At 37.5% G+C, this 20,650-nt stretch overlaps 1 protein-coding gene and 2 pseudogenes across 1 annotated transcript; all 3 read left to right on the forward strand.

The window, feature by feature from the left end:
* Positions 1-20,650, forward strand: part of LOC148722019 (substance-P receptor-like) — a 69,508-nt pseudogene that overhangs the window by 19,124 nt on the left and 29,734 nt on the right.
* LOC148722022 (uncharacterized) lies at positions 5,851-8,286 on the forward strand. The gene is made up of 2 exons (XM_088735219.1): positions 5,851-7,672; positions 7,799-8,286. The coding sequence occupies exons 1-2, from the start codon at positions 7,513-7,515 to the stop codon at positions 8,053-8,055; spliced, it is 417 nt and encodes a 138-aa protein (XP_088591345.1). The 5' UTR covers positions 5,851-7,512; the 3' UTR covers positions 8,056-8,286.
* LOC148722023 (uncharacterized) lies at positions 17,125-20,626 on the forward strand (annotated as a pseudogene).

Below are 20,650 nucleotides of genomic sequence, written 5' to 3' on the forward strand. Positions count from 1 at the left end.
TTGGTCAGTTTTGCCACGGTGTTATTGGTTGTAAGATTCAAGTAGTACAAGTCAGTTGTGATTGGTCTGTTTCAATTCGTCTATAAAGTTAGGTCGTTGTGTTCGGTTCGTTTGTAATGTTAATGTTGTGAATGAGTCGTTTGTATCGAGCCAGTAGTAGTTGACACCTGTTTAGGGGAATCTGTTCTAAGTTAGTAAACCAGCTTTCCGGAGTCAGTTGTTGAAAGTAGTTGGTGCTGTAGGTTAGGCATTGCGAGAGTCCCAGTCAATATTGTGGTGCGTAAGTCAATGATGTTCAGCAATGTGATTGCTGACATCACCTTTCCTCGTGGCCTGCGTGTGTTCAGTCAGTCTTTTTGCGAGGTTTTTGCCAGTCTCTCCAATGTAGGAGGCTTGACAGTCGGAACAATTGATCTTATAAATCGTTCCCTGTCTCTTCCTCGGTTCGTCCTCGTCTTTAACATTGGTTAGTGACTGACGGTGTGTGGTGATGGGTTTGTGGGCGACGCTGATATTGAAGGGTTGTAAGATGCGCAAGATGCTCTCAGACATGCCTTCTATGTACGGTATGGTTGCTGTAGTCGTAGGAGTTGTGGTGTCGCTTCTTTTGGTAGTAGTACTAGGTCGGTGAGTGTTTCGTAGGATGAAGTCGTTTTGTATTTCTTTGAAAAAAACATGGTAAAGGTGTTTGTTCTCATCGGATAAGCTGTCTGTTGTGTTGCATGCTAGTTGCGCGCATTGTGTTAGAGTTCTGATAGTTGTGGCTCTGTGTAAGGTAGGGTTGTAGGATGACTCATCTAGTATCTGTCAGTATGTGTCAGTTTCCTGGAAACTGTCGTCCGTAGTCAGTTGTCGTCACAGCTTACCAGACAGTCTAGAAAAGGAAGTTTGCCATTTTCTTCGACTTCTCTGGTAAACTACATGTCCGTGTTTTGTCCGTTAAGGTGGTGATGGAATACGTTGATTTTGTCGTGTCATAAGACGGTGAATGTGTCGTCAACGTAGTGTAACCAAAGCGGTATCATTTGTGGGTAAGTCGAAGGGCCCTTTCGACCTGCCCACAAATGATACTGCTTTGGTTACACTACGTCAATGACACATTCACCGCCATATGACACGACGAAATTGACGCATTCCACCACCACCTTAACAGACAAAACACTGACATACAGTTGACCAGAGAAGCTGAAGAAAATGGCAAACTTCCTTTTCTAGACTGTCTGGTAAGCCGTGATGACAATTATCTACAGAGGACAGCTTCCAGGAAACCGACAGATTACTAGACGAGTCATACTACAACCCTACATCACACAAAGCCACAATTATCAGAACTCTAACACAACGTGCACAATCAGTATGCAACATGACAGACAGCTTATCCGACAAGAACAAATACCTTTACCGTGGTTTTTCAAAGAACAACTACAATGACGACTTCATTCGACGAAACACTCACTGACTTACTACTACTACCAAACAAATGACACCCCAACTCCTACGGCTACAGTAACCATACCGTACATAAAAGGCATGTCTGAGAACATCTTGCGCATCTAACAACCCTTCAATGTCCGCGTCGCCCACAAACCCATCACCACACTATGTCAGTTACTTAACCAATGTTAAAGATAAGGACAAAACGAGGGACAGACAGGGAGCAATTTCTAAAATCAATTGCCCCAACTGCCAAGCTTCCTACATTGATAAAACTGGCAGAAACTTCGCAAAAAGACTGACTGAACACAGACAGGCCACAAGAAAAGGTGATGTCAACAATCACATTGCTGAACACTATTGTCTTACGAACCACAATATTGAATGGGACTCTCTGCAATGCCTTAAACCTACAGCACTAACTACTTTCAACGACTGACTCTGGAAAGCTGGTTTACTAACTTAGAACAGACTCCCCTAAACAGGTGTCAGCTACTACCAGCTCCATACAAACGACTCGTTCACAACATTCATTAACATTACAAACGAACCGAACAGAAAGACCAAACTCAACCAACGGATCGAAACAGACCAATCATGACCGACTTACGCCACTTGAGTCTTACAGCCAATAACATCACAGCAAAACTGACCAATCATTTCACTTAAACTGAACTAAGAACATTCTACTGACAAAAACTATTCACATGATTCTGATGATGACTTCCACACAGGTTGTAAAACTGTCAGTCACCACCACCGACAACAATCCCTCTCAGGACTTCACTTACCCGGAACATCACACTACACATTCACAGAAATAATATGATCATCCAAAGATTTGCATACTACCCTCTCGAGCAGTTACCCTGGAGCACTAAGCAAAGATATTACTTGAAAATTGTTAGGGTCCAGTCTATTCCCTTTTTAGAGATAGGTATATGGTAACTGAAGATTCTCTCTACTGCTCGGGGGGACTTGCAACAATCCCTACTCTTTTAAAGACCTCAAACAAGCCTTGGACAAGAGATCCCTGTGCCAGTTTAAGATCTTTAGGTGAGATTTGATCTGGTCCAAGTAATGTAATCTATTGCCATGATAGTCCAAATATCAACAAGTTTAAACTAAAATTGAGGAATCAAATGAATATTTGCTGAATGGTCATTCTATACCCTTTTTAACGGTATTTTTGTGACTTGTATATTTAAAGCAGACAGCATATCACACTTAAAGTTATACCCAAAAAATGGATGGTCATCTGTCACTATGTACTAGAGAGGAATAAGTTAGTTAATTTATAATGTTACCACTAAAAAAACCAGTGGTAAATTTTAAGAATATGACATGACTTTGTCACTAAATAACTCAACCAAGAAGCCATATATTGACTTTTCGTTTTTGTTATGGCAACGCATCATTTGTAGATTGTAAATGCCTGGTACTTATTCTAGTTTATTTTTCTGTTTCAAACAGTGCTAATTGTAGTAAAATTTTGCGCACGCTGTGCTTTGTGTCATTTCATAATGTTATGTTACATAGCATGTATTTAAACCGTATTGTTAATTGTAGTTTGTTCAGTTTTACCCAGCAAGTTTAACTGTATTTTCGTCATACCGCTTCGTGCAGCTTTTTCACCGTCAGGCAGTGACTCCTCAGTATTGCAACAAATGTAAGTTTTTTATTATGTAGTTTTCATCATTATTTTCATTGTAGTTTTCCTAAGTGTATTTAGCTTAATTTACATTGTATTAGGTTTTCGTTTGCTATTTTCTTTGCAGTTTTAACCACTTCGTTTTTCATCCGATCTATGCCAGCCACTGTCATCAATTGTTGAAATTAAATATTTTGAAACTTGTGTTAAAAATTGTCCTGGAGTTTAAGTGTTGGATCCAACTTATGAAATAAAGGCAGAAATGACATCAAAATATTGATATCAAGTTCACAATTTCCAAAGAAAACAGAGAAATTGTTAAACTCTTGTTAGTAGAAATTACTAACATTGTGAACTTTGATTTCTTATAAAAAAATAAATAAAAAGCACAACATTCAATTTAAACATTACCTTGTTAACACTTTTCAATGCTACTGTTATTCCTAGTACAATGATTTTTAACACCAAATCATTAATTTTCTTGATGAGCATTTAGTACTTTACCTTTGCACTGTTAGTTAAAATTTTTGTAAAATAAATAACTATGTGCAAGTTTAAATTTTTTAAAGATAATCATACCATTTTCAAACCAAACAGAGAAGTTATAATCTAATTTGATTATATCAAGTTTAAATTCTTGTCAGCAGAGAGATGAAATTACCAATGCCATAGACTTTAATATCTTATCAAAAAAGATAAGAACCAGAACATTCAATTTAGACATTACCCTGTTGACATTTTTCAATGTTACTGTTAATCCCAATATAATAATTGTTTACAGCATATCCTTGATGAACATTAAGTACAATGTTTTCAGTGTTAGTTTAAATTGGTACAATAGATAAATACTGGGTATGTACAAGTTTGATTTGTTTTCACCAAAATAACAGTTTTGAAACCAAACAGAGAAACTAGTATCCAATATGATGACATTGAGTTTAAATCTTGTCAGTAGAATGATGAAATTACCAATATCAAGAGCTTTGGTTTCTAAACAAAACCTAGTAATTGTTAAGAAAAGGCTCAGGATATTCAATAGAGACATTACATGTACCTTTGTCTATACTTTCCAATGTTAGTGTTATTCCTAATTCATGCAATGCCACCTTTACCAGTTTGTGTATGCATGCCCATCTCCAACTCCATCACAACCATTTGTCTACTTAGTTCCAGCCAGCCCAGTGAATATAAGCCCAGTGAATATAAGCCCAGTGAATATAAGCCCAGTGAATATAAGCCCAGTTTGCAGTCTGCTGCTAATCCAACCTCTGCTTGTCAACTCTCTTATACTAATGCACAACAGAGCTGTTTCCCTTAGTCTGTTGGATGTCATTAAGGCAACCCAAACTTCATCACCCAACACCAAACAGCCTACCATGCAGGACAAAGCTGAAAATATTCAAGAGACCCTTGGAAAAATTCTCAAGCAGATAGACACACTAATTGTTGTTCATTGTGGCACCAGGGAGACTCGTGTGCCAGATGCAGTTCAGGCAAAAGTAACTGCCCAACTTATTGCTTACACAGCCTGTGGCATGTACATCTTCTCCAGCAAAGAAGGATCCAGCAGTTGATCTAACACTGATCACTATGCAGCCCTTTAGCACTGATGAAGGCCATAGCATTTAAGGAGTCGGTAACAAGAAGCCGCCAACTCCAGAAAAGAAATTGAGAGGATGAGAGAACTTGTCTTCCAATATTTTCCAACCACGTTGATGCAAAACAATAACATGAATTTTGCAAAGTTAATCCAGAAAAACAGATTCAGTGTTGCATTGAAATTTCCTGTCGTATTATAGTCATTACACAAAAATTATAAAACACTTTCTTTATAGAAAGGAAAACATAACTTAGCCAAAGTAGGAAAGTAAGAGAAGGTGACAAAACCACTGCATTATATATGGATATTGGAAAGTCTGAAAGAACATTGGGCATCACATTATGTAGGTTCAAGTCAAGTTAAATGGTTGTCCTCACTTGTAGTAGAGCCAATGACTTTGATAGACATAAAAGTATAAAAAATTAAACACTTTAATTAAAATACAGACAACAGGTGGAACATAGATTGAATGAACTTTTTCAAATGACAAAGAACCTTTTTAAAGAACAAAAAATAGCTGCATTTATGTGTCATCAAAAGCAATAACAATTAATTCTCTCTAAATAATTCCCTTTTAGGTGACCCAAGTGTGAATGATTCAAGTGGTCATAGAAGTTGTATTCCATTTTTACCATTTGCTTAATAGTCAACAGGATAAAACATTGAACAATATTGAGAAATTAACCCACAATTTTCATCAGAGTTTCTATTTCTCAAACTAATAATTTTCCTCTCACCTAAATTTAAGTGACAATTTTTTATCATTTTTAGTGTAATAGAAAAATCCGAGCCCCAAATGAGACTTGAACCCACGACCCTCCGTGATCTAGTCTGATGCTCTAACCACTGAGCTACTGGAGACTATGGTGAGCAAGGGTCAATTTTTGGGCCTCAACTGGAACCGCATCGCGCGGCTACAAATTTGTTATCATACACTGTTAATAAAATACCTGGCAAGTTCTGTACTATACATGTAAATTGAATGTACATTAGCTAAATTGATGCAGTCCATGTCTTGAAATCAAACATAATTAAGAAAATGTTATTAAGCTACTTGAATTTCCTATATGAATCCACCATATTACCTATCACAAATTGTGCTATTAATTAACCCGGTCCAATTGAATGAAAAAATTGACACAGCATTATCTACTATTGTTGATCTCTATTCATTTAGACAACAACAAGTTAACTCTAAAGATGAGACATTCAAGAACAAAATGTTCTTAAAACATAATTATTTTCATAGAGTTGTGGGAACATGGAACTAACCCTAACCTTTGCCCTTTCCATCTGTGAGGCAACAAGTGTACATTCTTTAAAGTCTTAGTTGATGGATTAGTTCATTCTCTTAGTGTATTCATTTTTTTAATATTTATCAGTATATATATTTCTACCATAATTTATTTTAATTTGCATCATTGTTTTCATTCAAGTACCACTCGTGATCTGCTCTTAATATGGGGTCTATGACTCTTTTGCATTTCATCCCTTGGCTTCTGTGTTTTGTATGCCATAATTCGATGTATACCAGACTGAGTATTCAATGCTTTTGATCTAATCAGTAACAACTCAAATTCATTAATTTAGTCCTTTTATTTCAGAACAAAGCCTAGTTGGTTATTTATATAACCTGTCACCTATAGACCAGCAAAAACATGAGTCAATATTTTTTGCAAAAATTCCAAACAAACACTAAAGTAAACTGTGCTGTCCACTTCTTCCCAGAGAAGCATTCACTGCTCAAGCCCAAATTTGAGTCTTCATCACCTGTTAAAATACAGAAGTTCCAACAAAAATAAAATCATAAGACAGCAAAAAGGAAGAACTGATTCTCACCGAAAGAACAAAAATTCAAGATCCCCATGGAAGTGAGACAGATTTTGACCTCCAGCAAATAAACGAAGAAACCATGGAAGCAACAGACAGCTCAGTAAAGGAAATTCAAGGTCAAGAAAATAACACCCTGATCAACATCGCTGGCCGTATTTTATGATGGTGCTGCAGAAACTGCGAATGTTCACAGAAAAACTTTGACTAAACAAGAAGTCCTGTTTACAGATAACAGTGGATCTCTATGGTTGGTCTTCTGGAAACAGGACACAAGTTAAAAATAAAATCAGGGCAATCTTACAAAATATCAAATGTTGTCATGAAAGAATTTAATGGCACAAACTATTCAACTTTAATGAAAAACAGCACAATAAGTGAGGCTGACAGATTAAGGATAGATCAAGAATTTGTTGTATTAGAGAAAAAACAACAATTGACGCTGCAATTCCCACCAGAAGGAATTATCTATTAAAGTTCAATCTTATTGAACCCACCACAACAAGTGCCACTCGAAAGTTATGGACAGTGACAAGAAAATCCTCAAAATTAATATTCTGTGAGTGCAACTGAAGACTAAATGTCACAGTAAAATAATGGCCAGTATTCTTACCATCACTGGGAAAGACACAACTTCCCTATTATGACAATATGATTAAACAACTGTATATACTATCACAACAGAACAGGATGGGGAATCGATGAAAGAGTTTGTAGACCTTAGTGATGATGATATCACTGAACTGCTTCTTACTGTGGAAGGAACAGTTGTATTAAATGACAAAAATGCCAAAGAGGTGATCAAATCAGTGTAAATCATAAGTAATTCTCTTTTTATAGCTGATAGTAATTTATAACTACTTTCCAAAATGTAAATAGGTCTTTAAATTAATCATTTTCTTTTACTCTAAAAGTTCTGTTAGCTGTGTTCTATGCAAGTCATTAGATTTTTAAAAAAAAATTCACATTAATTTTCTAATCATTTAAATGATCTGACATGTACTCTAATCTTGTAGATCTTGAATATTTGAGAAGTGTTCAGCTTGGCAGACAAAAACTGCAGAAGGTGCAGAAGAAAAAATTACATGCAGCCTCTAGTACCACCAAGAAAGCTGCAGTCAATGCAAATGTAGCCAAGAAAAGAAAGAGACCTGCAGGTAGAAATAAACTGGGAGTTTTATCAATACTGCTATGGCAATAAATATGAATAAGACTAAGTGTAGGTGCATGATCTCATAATCTTTCATATAGTGATTAACTAATTTAGCTTTCATTTCCAACAGGTATACACTCTACAAAGAAAAGCCCAATTGAAAATTCCCATGGTTGTCAGGAAAGCATTTTCTTAAGAGAAAAGATTACAAAACTGAAAAGACAAGTCAAAGACTTACAACTGAAAATTAGTGGTAATAATTCATCAAAGAGACAACGAGCGTCTAACCTAAATGGAGGGGGCTATTATGGCTATAAGCAGCTCTTTCCAAAGACAGTCCATGCTATTACAGGTATGTTTGAATTTAACTTATGCTTTTCAAATTAACTAAATGAGCAACACATTAATGAGCAATACATTAATGCATTATTCTATTAATACATGTACATTATGCAAATAAATTTATATCAACAACAGAAACAATCAGATATAGTTGAAACTCTCCTTCAACCACTCCCATGAGTGACCAGCTCTAGTTATGGCCAGCATTGTGAAGCCTCAGCTGTTTGAATTGTCACTTAAACTTTGTAATTGAAAGATCTTGTAAGTCAATGCTCCCATGTGACCCCTTTTGCGAATTACTGACTGCCTCATGCTTTGTTTTTAAGATCTTGTAAGCAACCCCTCACTCAAGTAAAAGCATTTTAAATTCTTGATCAAATTTAGAGTAACATTTAATATATGCAATGCTCATTCCTTGACCTGTACATTTGCGAACCTCTTCTGTGATCAGCAATTTGTAGTACTGGTAACCAATAACATATGCCAAATGTTCTGCTAATTAAAAGCTCTAGTAAGCGACCACCCTATCACAGTGGCACGGTCACTTATGGAGCCGATTCTCGTAAGTGACAAGCTCTAGTTGCTACCAATTTACAAGAGCTTCTGTGAATTTTGTTATTTATCCCATGAACTAAAAAACTACTCAGAAACATTTGTCCTTCCAGATCTGTTTTGGTGATCGAGACACAAGGAAGAAAATGTAAGCCATTTGACTGCATGCATGTGAAAAATGTTAGTATTACATTTAAGATATATCACAAACTAATTTATGATTCTAAGTATATATCTTGCTTCTCATTTGACAGCATTTGTATAGTCCCAATTCAAGGACTCAAAATTGGCCCTTGTGCAAAAAACCATCCAGGACAAGTGCACAGGATATGCCACAGAGGAATTTCAAAAAGTAAAGAATGTTGACACTATATCGTTAGCATGCACTTACATTTTATGACCCTTAATCTTGTCCAATACATTCCATTGAAGTCCATGCACTCATCAGTAACTTATAACTTATAATAGACTTATCATTTTCTCAGTTGAATGCCTGGTTTATTGTTTGATGGGTCCTGAGTTAATGTTTTTGAACATTGCATATTAGCAGGACAGCTAGTGTCCATTGAGAGAGATTATCTGTTTTTTTTTTTATATATATAATGCCCTTGAAAATAGAAAAAAAATTGATTGTGGCAATTGATGTGCTTTAACTCGAGAGAAGTTTCTTCAACTGACCTGTAATTTACCAAGTACATGTCACTGATGTACATGTTGTGGTTCAGTTTTATCCTGGGTTCAATTTTTATTTCCTCTGTATAAATTAAACTCTATCATTACTGTGTATAGCCATATATCCAAAAACAAATGGAAATAAAATTTGCCTAGGATAAAACCGGACTACATCACTTTGATGCAGTACGTTGTAATTCACGCGATTTTATTGAAGTAAACATTGATTCACCTTGTTTAAGGAGGAATACAAAATATGTTTTGTTTGACACAACCATATATGTCTATGAGCATTTTCTTAATTGCTTTACATTTGGTTATAGCTTTTCATATGCATATACAGGCTGTTGATGTTTTATAGAACTGTTTATGAAAAGAGGTTAGCTCCTGAAATTTAAGAACTGCACGGCCATGAAAGGTAAGTATTTATAGTTCTATTTTCTTTACATATTAAGAGGTTTCTCAAAGTCATGCCTTACAGAAATATATATAATTTTGTGGTCTCAGTTAAGGATTGTGATTATTCTATATTGACTGCAATTGTTTTTTGGTTAGCTATTATTAACTATATTACATGGTTGATCTGCACACACAGTATGAATGCATATATACGTCACATATGTCACGTAGGTTTCACATGTGTGTTAATTATGTGCAACATCATTATATGTTACATATATGTGTCACATATAATTATGTGGTATACATGCAACATGAGTTCCAAATCCCTACATATGCCACTTTTATGCTACATATATGTGGCATATGCATGACATACGTGTCACATATATGCCACATACGTATGTAACATGTATATGTCACATATATGTAGATTTGGTAAGGGTTGAAACAATGGTTTTTGCAGGATGTCAAGTGACAAATGACACTTAGAAAATAAGAAAATAGGAATGACAGTGGCCAAAAATAGGAAATAAAATTAATAGGAATTCTCAACCCAAAATAGGAAAAAAATGGGAGGATTTCTTTGTGTTCTATCCTCTTAACACTCCCAACAGCAACTCTGTTCCACAACCCAATGCTTTAATATTTATCAAGCACCATGGTATATACCTCCATAATGCATTGCCGTATAAACAAAAACAAGTGTTACCACCTATGTTACCAAGCACAACTCATCCTACAACAATTACCAGATTCCAAAATTCATAAGTTACATCAAAAGATGTCTTTAATTAATTCAAGTTATTAGTCCTTTAAAACTGTGAAAATGATAAGCAACAATAATTTTTTTGACAAACTGAAACAATATCAAAGTTCCATCAAAGTTCACTGTCACCAAATGTATGTCTTCTTTACAATAAAAGCCAACCACGACTTTTGAACATCCACAGCCAAAAAGTCCAACACTATACAGGTTTTCCTCTTTTAGCAGCTTGGGTAACCTTAGCTTTGCTCTTTTTTTGGCAGCATTTGCTGTTGAGGACATGGCCTAAGCTTATCTAGTTAACAGTTTGTGCCGTTCGTCGGTCAACAGTTCTCGCTTTTGTCCTATTTTCTCCCAGCTTTGAATTGCTTGGTCTTGCTTGGTCTTAGCAGTGTCAGGCCTCATTGTGGTTACATTAACAATTTGTATGTTGACAGCTGTTGCTGAAAAGGCATCAAGTAGTTTTGATATTGCATCACTGATTAATTGATCAGCCACTTTCAAGTCTGCTTTTACCACTTCTTCCTCTCGCATCAGAGTATCCTCACTATCTTGAATACATGCATGCAAATGAACCTCCCAGAATCCCCTGTATGCTATCAAAAGCACTGAGAAAGTCTTGGTGCAAGTTTTAGAAGAAAATCACACAAAGGCTTTAAACTGGTCTTTTTTTACATGAAGTTTCAGTTTTTTGTAGAATTTATCAATTTCATGGGCCAATTTATTTCAAATATTTTAAAATGTTTCTGTGTACCTAGTAAAATCCTGAAAAAAAAAATAGGAAAAACTAGGAGTTTCATGAAAAAATAGGAAGCAGGCCAAAAAATAGGAAAAATAAGAATAAATGGAAAAAATAGCAACTTGACACAGTTTTTGTCACCAATGGCACCTGAAAACTGCTAATTAATGTTAATGTTTTTCCAACACTTGATGCAACCATTGGTTTCATAGATGAATAGGAGTTATTTGTTTCAGAGGTGAAAGTGGGAAATTCCACTTGTTTTACTTAACAAGTTCTATTAGATTTCTCTTTATATGTTGTTCACTCTATATTTTTGCCAAGTTCGAACTAATTTTTTAACTATTTATAACCATTTTCATAAAAATACATTAGTGTTGTTTTTACAAATGACATTTAAGGATTACCATGCAAATAACTATCAATACTAGCTATTTCAAATAAAGCCTTCATTAATTATGTCTTTACTTGGTTTTACTTCTTTCATTTGTTTATTTTCAAAGCCAACTCTTTGAACTGCCAACACAATCCTCACCAACTTTCATGCACCATGGCTGTGATTACCAATGATAGTGAGCAGAAGAGAAGTTTGTGCACTCTAATGATGCATTTCATGCATCATAAGCTATAGACCAATCAGAAATTTTAACATTAATTACCACCCCTCCCCATAAAAAAAAAAAATTGTCTTATAATAACAACTATACCCCCAATCCAGTGCTCGGACGGAATATCATTTGAGGTGAGAAGAGTCCTCTTAAAACTTAGTTTTGGAAACACCCCACAATTTGACAGTACTATAAGAAATAAAGGTCATGAATCACTGCGTAAACTATCAATACGATGTGCCGCTGCATTACCATCTTTTAGATATCCTAGTAAAACCATGACAAAATTACACAAAGTGTAGTATTTTTACAACGTATGTCACATCACATGCTAGTCGAGTCTGAGTGATTAGAGCAACAAACGCTAATAAAAGTTTATTCATTCACCCACAAAACACATGAAGAAATAATTGGTTTTTAACCTCGAGAGAGTTCCATTGGAAAAGAGGGTAAGACAGGTGACAAAACCACTGCCACACTCCCGCACGAAATAAGCAATACTCAGGGTGCCTTGTAAGAACTTGACCCCTTTTCGAAATAGCGGTTCCGTTGGAAAAGAGGGTAGGATAGGTGACAAAGCCACTGCCACACTCCCGCACGATATAAGCAATACTCAGGGTGCCTTGTAAGAGTTTGACCCATTTTCAAAATAGCGGATTTTACCGCGAAAAGTACGATAACAACAACAGTATACAAAATAGAGGTCAATTCTTTACAAAACCAAACCTCAGGACTTATTGTGATGAAGCTGTACGATTTTCTGTCCTTTGTTACTGTATATACATCAATGTTACTTCGTAGCAGGTTGTAACCATAGTGAGGTTCATTTCAGACAAAGTTTTGTGAAAACTACCTCTGTACCAACCTACAAACCAATTAAATATCCTGAGCAGTGAACCAAACAACAGACTATCAACCCCTTTTTGTTCATCTTTCTCAAAGGCTACGTACGCCAATGACAGAAAGTCTAAAAATTGAGATTTTCGGCAAATTCAGAGCATTGGTTTCGAAACTCTAACGAATGAAAGTGGTTCGCAAACCTTTAGGAAGCACTGATCCTGAAAAGCGTGATATTTGATGTGATCAATTTGCGTCCTTAGAGTTCCAACCGCCAGTATTCGATAGAATCTCTTCCTTCCAAAACTTCAGGGACTTTTAACCTACAATTAGGACACCCAAATTGAAAAAAATAGAAAAAGTCATTACACAGATATTCCAAATGACTTCAAAGTGGATCACAGGTAGCCCAAGCTCTGTCACAGGCTCTTTTCAGAGTGGTTTAGTTAGACTTGCCTTTGAGCTCCGAAAATGTACCCTGGTCCCAGAGGTTCTCTTCTCTCTACCGGAGTCCGAGAAGTCGGCGCGAAGCGCCGACCAACGAGCTGTAAAGCAGCGAGCGGAGAGAACCTCTGGTCAGGACTGTTGCGAATCTCACTTTCATGCCACCAAGCTTCGAGTGACAGCCATCAAGCACGCCCCTTTCCGACAACCAATCAGCGTAAAGTATTAAAATACCTCTGGGGGTAGGTGCAGTGTTTTTACTTGTATCTGGAGTGGGGGTGGGGAATATATTTTGTTTCGTGGCCGTATTTACAATATCTGTCAAAATATTTGCTACACGTGCCAAATGACAAGCTCGCATGTAGTACGAACTCCAACAAAAACCTCGATCAAAATCTACTTCCCTCGGGCAAACGATTATTGCCGATTTTGCAACGAAAACGTCGAGATAAATGGCTATTCTCAATTGAACATTTTCACCGAGAAGAATCGAGATTTTCTGCGTCGCTTTAGGCTTGTTGTGAACGCCAAAGTTGAAAACAATTCCAAGGTCTCACAAGTGCTCTGTAAAAAGTGCTACAGGGCTGTCCTAAAGCATGAAAAGGCACTCAGTCAATCCGAAGAATTGCAAGAGTTCAGGAATAAATACAAAGAAGTAAACATAGATGTCGGAGAATTGACGCGACGCAAGAGATGTGCCAAAGATTCTCCTTGTAAATCACCGAGAACCGCAAGAACACCGAATTCACCACCGACGCCGGAAAACATTTGAACGAGTTCGCAACCCCAAAAGTAAAAGAAAGATTGTTTCCACGACTAATGATCGTGCTGAAAGGGACCAAGAAGCTGTATTCGTAGGGCAACCTCAGAATGCAGTAATTAGCGCAGAAATTGAAAATTCGATCAAATCGCTCACTTTCGTTTTTCTCAGTATCGATCTTTGGTGCTGCAGAGTGCACTTGATTCTTTGTTGATCTCCACATAGATCTTGTCGATTATCTTAGTCTTGAGTTCGGGATGCTTCCAGACAGAATTTATCACTCCATTGTATTCTTGTGAACAAATTTGTCTTACAATGCTGGAACCATTTTTTGCGCTAACTATTTTCTTAACTAGACCAGACGGATAGTAAATGCGTACCTAAGAAGAGGAGCAAAGAAAATCAATAATATTCTCACATACTTCTAGCAACATACAATAACTGCAAACTTCTTACCTCCGTAGGTGATGCATTCCGAGGTTGCCCTACTAATACAGCTTCTTCGTCCCTTTCAGCGCGATCATTAGTCGTGGAAATAATCTTTCTTTTACTTTTGGGGTTGCGAACTCGTTCAAATGTTTTCCGGCGTCGGTGGTGAATTCGGTGTTCTTGCGGTTCTCGGTGATTTACAAGGATAATCTTTCGCACATCTCTTGCGTCGCGTCAATTCTCCGACATCTATGTTTACTTCTTTGTATTTATTCCTGAACTCTTGTAATTCTTCGGATTGACTGAGTGCCTTTTCATGCTTTAGGACAGCCCTGTAGCACTTTTTACAGAGCACTTGTGAGACCTTGGAATTGTTTTCAACTTTGGCGTTCACAACAAGCCTAAAGCGACGCAGAAAATCTCGATTCTTCTCGGTGAAAATATTCAATTAAGAATAGCCATTTATCTCGACGTTTTCGTTGCAAAATCGGCAATAATCGTTTGCCCGAGGGAAGTAGATTTTAATCGGGGTTTTTGTTGGGGTTCGTACTACATGCGAGCTTGTCATTTGGCACGTGTAGCAAATATTTTGACAGATATCGTAAATACGGCCACGAAACAAAATATATTCCCCACCCCCACTCCAGATACAAGTAAAAACACTGCACCTACCCCCAGAGGTATTTTAATATTTTACGCTGATTGGTTGTCGGAAAGGGGCGTGCTTGATGGCTGTCACCCGAAGCTTGGTGGCATGAAAGTGAGATTCGCAACAGTCCTGACCAGAGGTTCTCTCCGCTCGCTGCTTAACAGCTCGTTGGCCGGCGCTTCGCGCCGAATTCTCGGACTCCGGTAGAGAGAAGAGAACCTCTGGGACCAGGGTACCGAAAATGTAAAGTTGTGTGAAATAATCAAAGAAATAAAGTCTTACCTTCGTAGAGAGTAGTCTGTGTTGTTCTCCTCGCGATTTGAGGCCGTTTTGATCTGTTTTAGCTTGACGTCCTAAATCACCGTGCACAAAATACGGGAAGGTCGGAAAATTCTGTTGACACATACTCGCCAAAATCGATCGAAAACAACACTTAAATACTTTCCCTCGAGTCAAAACTTGGCAGCACGAAAGCCAAATAGTTTCCCTTTAAGTTCACCGAAAAAAATCTCAAAAAAGTCGGTTTGTCGAGCAACCAATCCAGAGAGAATTTCAAATTAACGGCCGTTCTGAATTCTTCTGATGCGTGGAAGGAACTTCTTGTGCAGCTGAGAGACCGTTAATGCGCGGTCAACCTGGTCCCTATTAAACTCATCGACTTGACCATCCTCGGAGGCCCAGGGGCTGTGAGTCGATTTCAAGTTAAGGGAAGAAGAGCCCCTGGGGACATTGTCTTACAAGATTAGTTCCAAACGGGCGCAGTCGTTATGGCATCTGATTGATGCCAGAAAATCTTTGTGTTTTTCTGCCCAATCAGAGTGAAGTGTCCTTTGGAGTCCTTTCGTGTGTTTTAACACGCACAACAAGCTCTGTTGCTCGCTATGCTTGTTTGGGCCGTACGACGAAGCTTTGCCCGAGGTGAAAAGTTTCAGTCTCAGCGCACAGTGTAAGAGAAATCGATCAGATTGTCCGCGAAATCTTACCGGAAATTATACTGAATACTTTCGCAGGTACCACAAGAGAACATGTTTAAAAGTTTGCGAGGTTCGTGTAAAACATAATGGTTGCAGGCGTTGATATGTCGCTTTAAACGTTAGATGAGATGTAAGCCTAAATCTTTCAAGATTTTTTGTACAATTTGTTGTGACTGAAACTTTTCCAATCCCGTGAAGTTATTTCGTCGCACGGGCCACGCAGGTATGTCAAGCAACTGACGTTTACGCTTAGGTAGCTTTCTGTGCGCGCCAAATTCTACTCGTTGCTTTGTAGTAAAGTCTTTCGCAATATGGCCAAGGTTGCAGAGAACGTTAAGTACGTGGACGACCTCCAGCGAGCGCTTAAACAAAGCTTAGCTGTGTTTCCGGTTAGTTAATTAAAATCTGAACAAAAACTAATCATCGAGAACGTCGTGGAAAGGAGATATGTTTTCGGACAGTTACCGAAGGGGTTTGGAAAAAGTTTAATCTTTCAACTGCTGTGTAGAGTGTTCAAATTCTTGAGCTCGAAAGACCACGGATTCTCTTCTAGTCCCTTGGTCATTGTCATTTCACCTCTTTTTTCGATTGTTGAAGACCAAGTTAAATTGGGAATCGATGCTGCTTTCATTGGGGAAAACAAAACCAACTGGGCCAAGAAGTATTGGATGGAAAGGGCGGGCTTCCTTTATTGTAAATGTCAGCTTAGTACAGGGTTATCTACCCACATTTAATAAACAAAAGTTTCCACGTTTAGCTTTTCTTTTTTTTTTTCAAGCGAAGATCACATTAGATTTTGGCCGGGGTTGCACAAAAAGTTGCGTAAGCGCCAGTTGCTCGACATACCTGCGTGGCCCGTGCGACGAAATAGCTTCACGGGATTGGAAAAGTTTCAGTTACAGCAAATTATACAAAAAATCTTGAGGGATTTAGGCTTACATCTCATCTAACGTTTAAAGCGACATATCAATGCTTGCAACTTTTAAACACTTTCTCTTGTGATACCTGCGAAAGTATTCAGTATAATTTCCGGTAAGATTTCGGGGACAATCTGATCGCTTTTTCTTACATTGTGTGCTGAGACTGAAACTTTTCACCTCGGGCAAAGCTTCGTCGCACGGCCCAAACAAACAAAGCGACCAACAGAGCTTGTTGTATATGTGCGTGTTAAAACACACGAAAGGACTCCAAAGGACACTTCACCCTGATTGGGCAGAAAAACACAAAGATTTTCTGGCACCAATCAGATGCCAGAACGACTGCGACCGTTTGGAACTAACTTGTAAGACAATGTCCCCAGGCGCTCTCATGCCCTTAACTTGAAATCGACTCACAGCCCCTGGGTCTCCGAGGATACGACTTGACTAGCACATGACCCATAATCCTTTGCACCTTGGGGGGTAACTGTGATTCATTCGCCGCCATTTTGTTTTAGTGGCGTGACCGTTCGCAGGCTAAAAATGGGGGAAAATGACTTTTGCTGTGCCATCGGCTGCTCAAACAACCGCAAAAGAAACCCAGAATTACAGTTCTACAGGATTCCTAAAGATTCTTCGCGAAGAAAAGCTTGGATTCAACGAATTAGACGCGAACACTGGGAGCGTTCTGACAATACTCGCTTGTGTTCTGCAGACTTTGTTGGTGAGTGAAATCTGATGATTCGCAAAGTAAATCATACACTCCATCAATTTTCTGTCACAGCCACAATCTCCAGACGCCTGGGAGAAGTAGAAACAGTCTCAAAACAATCGAAAACGATGAAAACATTCCACAAAAGCCAAAACGAAGGAGGCTTGTACAGGTAAGCTTTCTTGAAGTATATTTAACAATTATTCCACGAGCGCGCGTTGGATATGAGATGATAGATAGCCAACGAGGCGCGTAGCGCCGAGTTGGCTATAATCATCTCATATCCAACAAGCGCGAGTGGAATAATTGTTTTATTAAAAACGTTGAGTTACATTAGATTTTATTAAATTTTTAGCTCCCTTTTAATTTTAAGCTGATACGTACGCTTACCATATTTGTAGATTATGGTATATTGGCTGATATACCATAATGGCTAAGCCAATAAAAAGTCTTGAATTGCATTATCCAATGATCTAGTTTTTAATAATTAACAATTATTCCACGAGCGCGCGTTGGATATGAGATGATAGATAGCCAACGAGGCGCGTAGCGCCGAGTTGGCTATAATCATCTCATATCCAACAAACGCGAGTGGAATAATTGTTTTATTAAAAACGTTGAGTTACATTAGATTTTATTAAATTTTTAGCTCCCTTTTAATTTTAAGCTGATACGTACGCTTACCATATTTGTAGATTATGGTATATTGGCTGATATACCATAATGGCTAAGCCAATAAAAAGTCTTGAATTGCATTATCCAATGATCTAGTTTTTAATAATTAACAATTATTCCACGAGCGCGCGTTGGATATGAGATGATAGATAGCCAACGAGGCGCGTAGCGCCGAGTTGGCTATAATCATCTCATATCCAACAAACGCGAGTGGAATAATTGTTTTATTAAAAAACGCCCCCAAACTATTAAACAAATCTTCTCGACTTTATTTTGTGAGAAGAAACCGGATTTAACAATGTACAGAAATTAGATTATGGTATATTGGCTCATATACCATAATGGCTGAGCCAATAAAAAGTCTTGAATTGCATTATCCAATGAGCCAGTTTTTAATAATTAACAATTATTCCACGAGCGCGCGTTGGATATGAGATGATAGATAGCCAACGAGGCGCGTAGCGCCGAGTTGGCTATAATCATCTCATATCCAACAAACGCGAGTGGAATAATTGTTTTATTAAAAACGCTACATTAAATTATTAACTTTTATTACATTTTTAGCTCCCTTTCAATTTTAAGCTTATGTGTACGCTTATCATATCGTAGTTTATGGTATATTGGCTCATACACCATAATGGCTGAGCCAACGAAAAGTCTTGAATTGCATTATCCAATGATCCAGTTTTTAATAATTGAAAGTATATGTGCCATAACCCAATCTAAAATACGACCTATACATATTCAAGCATGGTTTGTTGAGTATATAATATTCAACATGTTTTTAGGAATGCAAGGAGGTAAAAGGAAGGCGAAAACAAGAAGAGCCATGCATAGACGACCACAATGTTTGGGGAGCCTGTTTAAGCTCAGACAACAGCCTTAAAGAACACAACTACTGTAAGACACAAATTGACTCAAACTCTTTGAAACTAGATCAGTCAGTTATAGACGAGTTGATAAGATTACACCAGAGAGTTGCTGAACTAGAAGAACAGAATGACTGTCTTCAGTCACGTTCTCTGAGCCTTGATAATTTGAAAAATAATGACAGGCAGTTTCACACTTTTACTGGCTTTCCTAATTACAGTACCTTCAAGGCTCTCTTTGACTATCTGGATTGCATTGCATTAGATAAAAAGAAGAATTGGAGAGGATCTAGTATGCAAGCTAAAGCTTCCTCAGCAAGGCAAACACAAGCTAAACTGACCTTGGAGGAAGAGTTATTTATGGTGGTAGTTCGTCTACGTTTAGGGTTAACACTGACAGACTTAGCCCTTTGAGTTGGAGTAAGCGAATCTACGATCAGTAGAATTTTTGCAACATGGATCAACTTACTATACTTTCATCTCAAGGATCTTTGCCAAATGCCTGAGTATTGCGAAGAGCTAGGAAAGCCAGAACAGTTTGCAGGATTCCCAGTTTTGAAGGTCATTGTGGACTGCACAGAAATCTTTACGCAGAAACCATCCTCATTAAAAGCTAACAAGGAGATTTATTCTAACTATAAATCTCATGCAACATTTAAGTTTTTGGTAGCAATCAATGCTTGTGCTGCAATCGTCTACATTTCACGGGGATGGGGGGTAGGGTTTCAGACAAACATATAACAGCTAGTAGTATAGATTTTATTGCAACATTGCAGGAAGGAGATGAGGTCATGGCAGATAGAGAGTTTGATATTGGGGATGTTTTAGGGGAAAGTAGTGTACGTGTAACTATACCAGATTTTGAAGGACAAGGTAGAACACAGCTGAAGAAGTCAGAGGGCAAAAGATCAGAGAAAATAGCAGAGGCAGGGATTCATGTCGAAAGAGCAATCCAGAGGATCAAGACATACCATATTCTTGACAATGAAGTACGCTTGTCTATGGTTCACCTCGCAGAGCAAATCTTTACTGTTTTTGCGTATTTAGTAAATTTTCAGACACCCATAATCAAATAAATAACTAAGTTTAATAATACCTATCAGAGTTGTTGTTGCAAAACATGCAAGATACAAAGTAGCCATCAAGACATAATGAACAAGAAACATAAAGGTCTAGCTTTTTATCAAAAATAAGCAATTTTGATTGTGTTGTCTTGCAAAAACCTGTTAAAAATATTTAATTTGATCCTAAAATGGTGATATTTTCTGTAATGAAAAATTTATTCACTGCCACAATGTATGAAGGATAAATGAGTCATGACTTTTAATGCAAAAAGATTCTACAATATATTAATAATATGTTACCTTTATGTGTTGATGAAATGTGAAGCAATGAAAGCTTAAGACTTGTGTGCTATTATGTTGGCAATAAATACCTAGAATGATAATCTCTTGACTGTGAAAAGAAAATTACCAAATAGTAAACCAAAGAGCTTGATAACTACTAGCAGCTGTTAGCCTTACTATTCTTTCAGAATCAAAAAAATTTCACTCTATTTATTGGTGACAATGCAGTTACTGTCTCATCAGTTATTCCTTAAGTTACATAGCATTGAATAACTAAAACCTAGTTTACCTA

Source organism: Stylophora pistillata, chromosome 10 (assembly GCF_964205215.1).
Source record: "Stylophora pistillata chromosome 10, jaStyPist1.2, whole genome shotgun sequence".
NCBI classification, from domain to species: Eukaryota; Metazoa; Cnidaria; class Anthozoa; order Scleractinia; family Pocilloporidae; genus Stylophora; species Stylophora pistillata.

Excerpts from the sequence above, each read along its gene's own strand:
- LOC148722022 (XM_088735219.1), top strand. The coding sequence starts at position 7,513 with ATGTACTCTAATCTTGTAGATCTTGAATATTTGAGAAGTGTTCAGCTT. Across the intron at positions 7,673-7,798 it reads GAAAAGAAAGAGACCTGCAG|GTATACACTCTACAAAGAAA; the intron begins GTAGAAATAAAC and ends CATTTCCAACAG.